At 51.6% G+C, this 10,056-nt stretch overlaps 1 protein-coding gene across 1 annotated transcript in view; it reads right to left on the bottom strand.

The window, feature by feature from the left end:
• Positions 1-973: 973 nt before the first annotated feature.
• The window catches only part of Ehd3 (EH domain containing 3), a 25,121-nt gene continuing 16,038 nt past the window's right edge, over positions 974-10,056 (bottom strand). Inside the window, exons 4-6 of the mRNA XM_032908937.1 lie at positions 3,049-3,461; positions 2,399-2,563; positions 974-1,836 (exon numbers count right to left, since the gene is read on the bottom strand). Of these exons, the coding sequence (XP_032764828.1) occupies positions 1,309-1,836; positions 2,399-2,563; positions 3,049-3,461 (1,106 nt within the window). The 3' untranslated portion in view covers positions 974-1,308. The remainder of the gene's footprint in view (positions 1,837-2,398; positions 2,564-3,048; positions 3,462-10,056) is intronic.

A 10,056-nucleotide genomic window follows, 5' to 3' on the forward strand; every position in this document is an offset into this window, starting at 1 on the left:
TTCTGTGAATCAACAGGGAGTCCTGCTTTGTAAAAGCCTGTGGCTGAATTCGAGCTGGGATGTTTTAGGTTAATAATTGGGAGGCTGAGCAGGAATAGGCACAGAGCACATCTAGCAGGCCAGCCCACTCTCCTCATGGCTTGGTTGCACTTCTGTGATGTTGTGAACATGAGGAGCAGGCCAGAAGGCACAGTTTCCTTCTACAAGGTGACAGATGGCCAGATTGATGGCCCACCCAAGGCTGGTGAGCCTCCGTCCCTTGCCTGGATGCTCTGGAAGGCTGTGTGAGAGGTTGTGTGTTCAGACTGTCCTGTGCTTTGTCACCAGGTAGCAATACTGGGATCTTTCATCCATGACAGAACGGGGACAAATAGAAGGGTCTCAAGTTCTGGATTTGAACCTTCTCTCCCTGTGAGTTCCCGGAGTTTGGGGAGGTACCCCAATCTCTGAGTCCTGCAGTGACAGGAGGGAAACACACTTGCCTAGGACATCGTGGAGGTCACAGGGACTAAAACATATAAAGTGCCTAGCCCTGCTCCTGCCACACAGGAATGGCTTGGTATAAAGAAACTGAGCATCCAGAGATGCTAGGCTGGGGCGGGGAGCGGGGAGGGCAATAAACCCATGAGCTGCACATGCCCTGTTCATGAACACCATAGGGCAGCTTCCTGGTGCTTTCCTATCAAATTGTTCTTTCTCTCTTCCGATTTGGGAGTCTTTGACACAAAGCGGCAGGCAGAATTTAAGGTCCAAGTTTACTGAGGAAGACAGAGAGTCTTAGGTTTAGAGAACCACAGAGAACATAGGCCAGTGTCTTTTCAAGTGTGGGTGCAGTGCCCTACGGAGGTTTCTCAGTTTGATCATCCTCGCTTAGCTTCTCCTTTCCCTCCCAGCTCCCAGCCCCTGAGTAAATTTTCTTAGGAAGCCACAGAGGAAAAAAATAAAAGCATAGAAAATAAAGCTTAATTGTCTATTCCACAGAAAGCCTTTCCCATCTGCTCAGGGCCTAGATGTGAAGGCACTGGGGATAGGGTGGGTGGGCCATCTGTGTTAATTACCTCATGTCTCTGGGGGAATGGGAGGGAGATGGAGGGAAAGTTTGGACACAGGCCTAGATCCTAAGACAGAGGAGGTAAAGCGCCCTTCTACCAACCCTGGGGACTTGGAGAGGTGCTCAAACAAAGACGAACCCTTCTCATTTATAGTGTGACTGCCAAGTCGTGTGTGTGTGTGTGTGTGTGTGTGTGTGTGGGGTCATCACGTCTATCCTCTCTTTTGACACTGTCTGTCTGAAGTTGCCTGGCTCTCTCACTCCGCTACTTTCCTCTTAGATGGAGGGAGGAGGTGGGCAGGCAGCTCATTGGGCAGCTCATGCCCCTCTAGCTTGACTTTGATAAGGTGGTTGGCCAGGGCAAACTCCTCGTCATCCAACATGCCATCCTTGTCAATGTCGGCTAGCTTCCAGATCTTCCCCAGGACGCTGTTGGGCAACTTGGAGCGTACCATCTCCTTTTTGGCATTGGCGCCCGTAATCTTGCCATCCACCGGGGATAAGGTGTAGAAGATTTCATCATACATAGGCTTGTCTCGGGCCACCACCCACTCGGCATCATCAATGCCCTCCCCAGCTCCCTCTCCATAGCCATGCCCGAAGGGCCCTTGGAGGGTTCCCTCAAATGCTCCGCCCTTCACCATCTGAACAGGCCGCTGGGTCTCTTCCTGGCGTACCAGCACCATGAGCTGGGCAATGTCATGGGCCAGCATGTCATCGACCACTTCTAGCAGCTTGCTCTTCAGTGGTTGGAATTTGCTGAAGTCCTGGGCCTGCAGCTGGTCCTGGGAAGAGAAAGAAAAGGGAATCCAGTGGAAGGAGATGTTCATATCAGGGAAGGTGTCTCCTATTAAGGATAGAATCCTTGCCCAATTATCTTTCTAGTGAAAGTAATTAGGCCAATGGGCTGCACCAGGGGAGGGGAGCAAGGACTGGATGGGCTAAGGATAGGTCTTTTATGAAGGAACTGAATAAGAGCTGGGGACAGGGAACAAAGTCAACTAGGGTTGGTTTGTGTCACAGACTGTTCCTAGGGAGTTCAGAGGTTAACCTAAGCACTTAAAGGTACATTATCTTAGAGATGGTGGAGACGTTGAACATGTAGCCTTCACTAGGGCTTCACTGTGTAAGGGCTTCAGTGTCATCAAACACACCTGTGCCCTAGGGGACAACTGGGCTGTTTCTGTTCAGTTTGGCTATGGCATTTGCTATGAGTGATTGTGTCTAATGCCACCTCCTTGCCTTATGACTATGGCTTCTCTCAGGAGCTCTGTCAGCCCCTTCATTCTCTGGCAGTCAGCTAACAAGATGCTTTCTTCCAGCCATAGGGTCCCTGACCCTCATTACCTGCATCCTCTTCAGGTTGGGGAAGTCCCCAGGGGAGATCTGGTGTTCTCGCTCAATCCGGCCATAGATCTCAGCCAGGTTGTTCACCAGCTCTTTCTTTTTGGTGTCCTTCCCAAACACTGAGGGCATCTCCTTCTTTAGGGAGCTGATGATATAGGCATGGACCTGACAAAGAGGGACAGAGGACAACCTCAGCAGAAGCCTGAACTGGCCCTTCAAGTCCTTCCTCCTGACCCTGCTTCTGAAGCATTTCTTTCATCTAGCACATTACCGGGCTAGCCCGGTGAGACCATCGAGAGGGAAGGTCACGGTGGAGGGGGTGAGAACATTGCTGTTGTAGACACAGACAATGGCAGTTTCTGAATACTAAGGTATCTGGTAAAGTGACAAGGGTTTTCAGACTCTGTTTCTCTTCATCTTCCACCAGCCCATTCAGTTTATAAATGTAGAAAACAGCACTGAGAAACTACAAAAGCATGGACCTCCTGGGGATCACCGAGGGAGCCATGGAGCCAAGCTCCAAACTGGCCATCTGATCCAGAGGCAGCAGCCATAACCACCCACACTCTCCTATCTAAGGGACCTCAGTTCTCACAACTGATCTCTACTTTAGAACCTGTCTACATTGCATTTACTTGTGGCAGGCTTACCTTGGCCAGCCGGGCTCTCTTGATGAGATCATTGAGCTTTCGAAGAGCAGCATTACGGGGTAGACTCTGAATGTCTTTGAACAAGTCTTGCTCTTCAGCTTCAAAGAGCTTCCTGTTGTCAGGAATGAGGAGAGGGTGGGACCAGAAGGAGCCAATGTAGACCCGGATCACCTCGGGCGTGTTCACGATCTTCCCCAGGGACCACATGAGGGCCCCATACACCCGCATCAGCTGCTGGGTCTCAATCTGGTCAGCCTTGTTCAACACCACTCGCATCTTGTCCTCGTGGTTCTTGAGAGCCTTGATGACTTCCGAGAACTCATCAGAGATGTCCAGCTTGTGGGCGTCAAAGAGCAGGATGATTCGGTCCACCCGCTCAGCAAACCATTCGAGGACAGCAGCAAAATCATACCCTGTGGTGGATTGACAGTCAGTGGGAGGAGCTTTGGGACATCGAAGTATAGTGAAGGGGCCAATGTAAGATAACACAGTCTTGAAAGTTGCCTTTGTGTTCAGACTCTGGCTCCTCCCATTGGACCGTTTGAGCAAATTACTGTGTGTGTGTGTGTGTGTGTGTGTGTGTGTGTGTGTGTGTGTGTGTTTGCAGTCGTAGGAATCAAACCGAGGGCCTCATGCGTGCTATCCAATTGTTCTTCCACTGAGTTACATGCCCAGACCTTCTTGGCCATCTATAAAATGGTCATTAGGAAGTATTTGGCTGGTAGGATGATGGAGACACTCAGGAAATGCTGGACTCTGTTACAGCATTGCTACTCTCATAAAGACTGGCCACTATCTATATATCTTATTCAAGTTAGGGGTCAGGGATCACACTGGGAACAGAACTCTGGACATTATTTTCATGCTGATATTTTGAGATTGGGTCTTACTATCTTGCAGTAGCCCACACTGGCCTTGAACTTTCTCTATAGGCAAGTTTAGCCTTGAATTTGAGATCCCCCTGCCTTACCCTCCAAAGCGCTGAGGTTCCAGGTGTGCATTATCATGACCCATTTGGATACTTGTTATGAATTTGAATAAAGACTCAGAAATTCTTCACAAGGTACAGGCAACAAACCAGAAGATGCAGGTTACTGATGCATGTTCAGACCATGCCCATCTCTGGTCGGGAAGAAGTCTGAGTTCTCGGTACAGACTCAAGTGACTTATTCTCCTATAGTTCACAAGATCGCTTCCTTCCTCAACTGCTGCAGCCCCACCCAAATTCCCAACTCCTATCCTGAATGGGAGTCCTTCCTGAGGATGTGACTGGACCTCTGGCACCTGGTTACCAGCATTGAGCTACTTCAAATCCAGCTGGTTCCAGGAAATCTAGAACTCCTGCTCCGCTCAATGCCAAGCAACTGTGGGTCTGGAGAGGGAGACAGTTTGGTTATGCAGTGGTCTCCAAAGGACTCCTATTGGGGGCTTGATTGTCAGCTGGTAGGCTTTTGGGAAATGAATGGATCACGAGGGCTCTGAAATAACCACTGGATTAACTCCTTCGTGGATTCATAATACCAAGGGCATTACTGGGAGATAGGTGGAAACTGGCAGACAGGGGTTATGTGGAGGAAGGGGTCACGGAGGTGGGTGAGTGGTGGGCAACCTTGGAAAAACAGACTTTTATTCCAAGCTCGTCTTTTTCTCCATTCTGGCCCTTAAAAGGTTAGCAACACTGCTCTGCCATGTTCCAATAACTTGCTTGATGTTCTGTTCTTACCAAAGCCCAGACACAGTGAAGCCAAGAGGCCATGAACCATGAAACAGACATGACCATCCCTCCTTTTAAGTTATTAGCCTTAGATGCTTGTTACAGTGATGAAAAGCCAACCACAGAGGGAGAGGCTACCCCTGGAACTCACCTAATAGACCACGCTGGCTGCCCAGAAAGCCCCAGGGGTCCACCTGTCTCAGCTTCCTCAGCGCCAGCATTGTAAGGGGACACATGTGCTTCTAAGTCCAGCTTTTATTATATGAGCTGTGGGGCTTAAACTCAGGTCTTCATGTTTGTGTGACAAACACATTACAAACTGAGCTGGGTCTTCCTAATGGTGTTTACCCATTACCCTCCTAATTTAAGGAACTCTCCCCACCCCTTAGCCTTAGCCTGAGCAAGCCTGCCTTATGCTTCTCCATCTCTCCTGCACCCAGGGCACAGAGGGCGGGCGCTCCATCAGCATGTGCTGCACACGATTGACATATAACCCTGTTCCGCTTTTACATCTAGGAAACACTGAACAGGTCACCTCTGGACCTTTAGTCTTCCAGTCTCTAAATCCAGACCCACAAGTGCTTTGGCCCCAGGGTTGTGATGATCAAATCTAAGAGGAGTGGCTGACATCACTTACTTATGACCTTGGTCAAATGCCCAGTCCCTTCATAAAGAACTTCTTGGTGTGTTCCCACAGGACGGAGCTTGCTTGGCGTGTCTGTGTCCCTCTCTGTAGGCTCACTGGCCTGGGTAGGCTCCCTGTAGTTTCTGCTTAGTTTATTAACTTGATATGCTGGGCAATAGAATCCCCTTGCTAATCCTTCCTTGGTCTCTGCTTCTGGGATGGATGACCTTTGAACTTCCTTTCTTGGTTTACAGCTCCCGGCTTCCAGGCCCAGAGGTGTGAGGACAGGGGGTGCAGTAACGTGGAAGTGAGACACAAGGGAAGAGGAATGCTGAAGGCCGCTGCCACTGGGGCCTTAGGTTTGCCTACAGGAAGCCTGCTGGGGTCTGCGGACAAACAAACTTTTCCTATGAGCAATGAGGCCTCCCATCAATCCTCCTACTTTTGCAAGCTCTGCAAACTCTGGTAGGCTGCTATCAAATGACAAGAGGTGAGGAGCCTCCTCTGAGGTGTATGACTGAGAAGACAGTGAGCGAGTCTGAAGCCCTGACTCTGCAAGCTCCCCCGAGCCCCACCCTCCAGGGCTCCTGGCTACTCCAGGGTGTGAGACCTTGAGGATGAATTGTTAAATTGCTTCCATAGCCTGGACTTATGTGCATGCCCAGAAATAAAGGCGCGGGAAAGGCAAACACTGGATACAGTCAGGAGAGGAGCACAGGGCTACCCTTCCCATTTGTTTTCTGAATGGCCTCCTGCAAGTCTGACCGTCTTTGACTTGGCTGTAAAACCGTGAATCGTTACAACTGGCTGGATGCAGAGCCCATGATGTAGCCATGGAAAGCATACCTGACCTCAGGAGGAGAGAGAGCTCAGTCTGAATGGAGACTGCAAACCATGTACAGCGTGCCCAAGGTGACCGTCAGATGGGCTCTGAGACTCTGGGTCACTATGCCTGAATGCATGCAACAGCTTACGGTCTCTGAATTGTAGATCAGGGGCTGGAGAGACAGACTACAGAGTGGACCTTCCTGGATTCTCTCTGGAATGTCTTCTGGCACCCAGGGATCCAGTGGATAGGCTCCAGGCCAGCGTCTGGGAAGCCTGTGGGGATGTGCGGCCCCCGCCCTCAGGCTCCAGGGACCGGGAAGAAAGCATTTCTAATTAATGCCAGGCAGGAGGAAATCAATGAGACAAACTCAATAAGGCAGGGCCACTCCTTAATCACCCAGCACTCCCCTCGCTGTCTGACGTACAGTGTGTCATTCTTTGCATTTTCAGTTTCAAAACTGACCTCAGTGGATGCTTGCAGCTCCCCATCACCCAGAGTGAACAGGATGCTTGTGGTGGCCATGCAGCATATCCCGTGAAAACCCGTTACCCCCTAGAGATGTTTTTAAAGAGAGAGAGAGGTGCAGAGGCATGCAGTACCAAAAGTGAGGGAAGGGCTCGGCTGACAATGGAGAGCAATGCAGCAGACTCGTCACGGGCTTCCAGACGGCCCCAGTAAGGCAACAAGGCCTTTGGAGGGTGTGAGGGTTCAGCTGCTCTTCGACAGCACATGAATGCCCACACGTACATGGGCTTACCAGCTGGTCATCTGAGGAACCCCAGGAGCCCTTAAATGCTCAGGGGTAAGCTATAAGGAATAACACACACCCTCAGAGTCTCAAGAGGGAATTTGGAGTTGAAAAGCTTGTCCCCCATTCCTCCCTGGTCTTCCCAACAGGTTACGGTAACATGCCAAAGGCCAAGGACTGGGGCTCAGGAGCCCAGGGCTCCTATTCCAATCGTGTCACCTGCCCTGAGCCTGCTGGGCGCTTGGACTAAGAGTTTCCATCTGTGTACAGTCTGGGATGAGAACGTGTACCCCTGAGGTGACTTTCCCAGAGTGGGACTGTGCAGGGATTCAGTCTGAGGCCCGGTCGGGAAATGTGGCTTCCAGGTGAAAAGGTATGAAGCCTTCCGGATCCCTCTGAGCTCCCCCATTACGGCATCCTTGCTCCTTTCCAGTAACGAGCCAGGGCCAGCCACATCCTGCCCTTTCCAGGAACAGCTTTCTGCCTGCCTTTCCTGCTTACTCCAGAGCCTTTTCTTCCAGACCTGAGTGCCAGCCCCCAAATGTCATACACTCGGCTTCTCTATAGACATACACCCCTGCCCCCACCTCTCCCCGAGCCTGGACAGAAGGCTACCTGGAGGCAAGGACCAGGCTTTGTTTACCATTGGCCTGGAGCAGAAGGCCCACCCCTATTATGCCTAAGGTCCTTCCTAGGAGCCTCAAGGAGCAGCTTCCTTTTCAGGATGGCCAGGGGTTGGGCAGTCTAGAGCAAGGTCTTTGTGCTGACTTGACTCCAATCCTTGTGCTGAGCCACAAGCCCTGAGCCGGCAGTGGTGTGGTGAGGGGACTTCATGTCAGGCTCTGCAAACCTTTCCTTCAGCTATAGCCCTCATGCAAGGCTCGGTCAGCAAGAATATGTGAGGAGGCCTGGCCCATCTGGGCTTGGGGAAGGTAGGAAGTACCAAATCTACTGTGGCCAACCCCAGGGGTGAAGGACGTCTTGGCAGTCAACTTTAGATCTGTATAGTATATACTTGTGTCGTGTGTGGGTGTCAGGAGGTGTACAGCATGCACGTGGGGGAGGGGAGGGGATGGGCATATGTGTTAAGTATGTGTGGGTAATGGGGCCTGGAGTGGTATGAACTGAGATTCTGGCTTTTTGGCAACCATGAAGAAGGATGGGAGAGATTGTATATCCAGGCAGTGTTCCTGATTCAAGTCCCATCACCACCATCACCACCACCACCACCGCCATCACTACCATCACCACCATCGCTATCACCACCACCACCACCTGCATCATTGGGCTATCTGGTGTCCTCCCTGATTCTGGTCTTCTCAGGGTGCTACAGTCAGCAGTGCTGCAGGCTGGTGGCTGCCCCACCCAGTTCCTGTTTGTCTCAAAGGCTGCTTTTGCCAGCAGCAGCATCAGTCGGGGACTCAGGACCACAGAGAACACCTGGCATAGTCATCGTTTTGCTCGGAGACGAGAAGAGCCTGACGTTTTATCAGTTTTCAGAGGGAGGGTATGGAAACATAGCCAGGAACACCAGTGCCCTGTGTGTGCAGAGTGGCCACTGAGGTTTGAAGACGGGCGGGAGAGAATGCAGAGGGATGGCAGAGGAATGGAGCAGGGTGGGAACGGAGTAAGACAGGGGTCCCTGGAGACAGGGCTGCTTTATGTATCTGCACAGGCACAAGCACAAGGGTGGCGAATCACATAGCCTACCCTGGACTCCTGTAACACGAAGCTCTGGATAGCAGCTAAGGAGGGAAGAAGGGAGCCCATTGTGAGCCAATCCCTGAACTAAACAGGAAGGCCCTAATATGCATTTCCCTGTGACTTCTGGGGCTCTGTCTGTCCACAACTCTGAACTGCTAGTGTGGCGCTCCTGGACCCTTACAGGCTGTCATCTCCAGACTTCCTTGCCAGCCATGCTGTGTGGTCTCTCGGGTGCATAGGATGTACTCTCCCTTCCCCGCAGCCTGAGGTCTGACCTCTCCCAGGGTCCCCAAGCAAGCTGCAGACTACCCTGTGAGCCTGTAAATCCCTGTAGGCCTAGATTCAGACCCAGGGTGAGTGTAGACAGATTGCTTCTCATTCCATCAGAGCCCATAGTTATAGGCCAAGGGACTGGGCTTCCTGGACCCCGTGACAAGTCACCAATTACAGGAACTGGGAATCTGTGAGGAGGAACCTGGGACCCTGGGAGATGCCCTCCCGACTCAAATGCTTCCTTCTTCCCTGTTTCCCAGGTTTTACCTCCCAGGACGGAGGGAGTTTTTGCTCAGACATTTCACAGTACTCTATTTCCAACCCGATTTTAAAATGGCAGCTCTAGGAGGGTCTGCCTAGGGATCACCTAGAGAAGGCTATTTCCCAGAGGGCCTTGCCAGCAGTCTCTCCAACTGTTTGTGCTCACACACACACCCACTGTATGACCCCAAAGATCTGAGCAGAGGAAGCAGGGCAGCTCAAAGGGGGATGAGAGAGAGAAGCCCAGAGCCTTCCCGGAGCCAAAGGCCTGCACTGCTCACCCTCAGGGGTTAGATTCATGGGTCGTATAGACAGTTACTCCATGTCTGAGGACAAGGAGGTGTGGGAGTGAGTGGGTGTTGACTTGTACAGGCCACACCCTTGCAGAAAGGCTTCATGGACCCTGCTGTGATGGTAAGATAGATGGATTAGACCTCTGTCAGTTAGAAGTCACGGAGCACACAGGGCAAGGCACATGCCGCAGGGAGGCACGTGTAAGGTGAGGTCAACTCAGGAGAGAACCCTGGCTATTTCCCAGAGAAAATAGCCAGTCCAAGGCTGACCCTTCCCGGAGGCTGGCTTCTGAGTGCTGATTTGGCCCCAGTCCAGGCTGTCAGCATGAGCTTTGGGGAAAGAGCGTCTCGACTAATTATGTTGCTAAAAGACACAAAGCAAGGGGTGGAAAGGATAGGGCAGCTGGACACTGGGGCACGGACCCGTAAACCTAACCAAGTACTTAAGAGGTAGAGGCAGGAAGATCAGGGACTCAAGGCCAGCCCCGGCTACACAAGACTCTGTCTCAAAACTCCGAAATCCAAAGCTCAAAGGACAATGGGCTACTTAGAGAGACACAG

This window comes from Rattus rattus, chromosome 7 (assembly GCF_011064425.1).
Source record: "Rattus rattus isolate New Zealand chromosome 7, Rrattus_CSIRO_v1, whole genome shotgun sequence".
NCBI classification, from domain to species: Eukaryota; Metazoa; Chordata; class Mammalia; order Rodentia; family Muridae; genus Rattus; species Rattus rattus.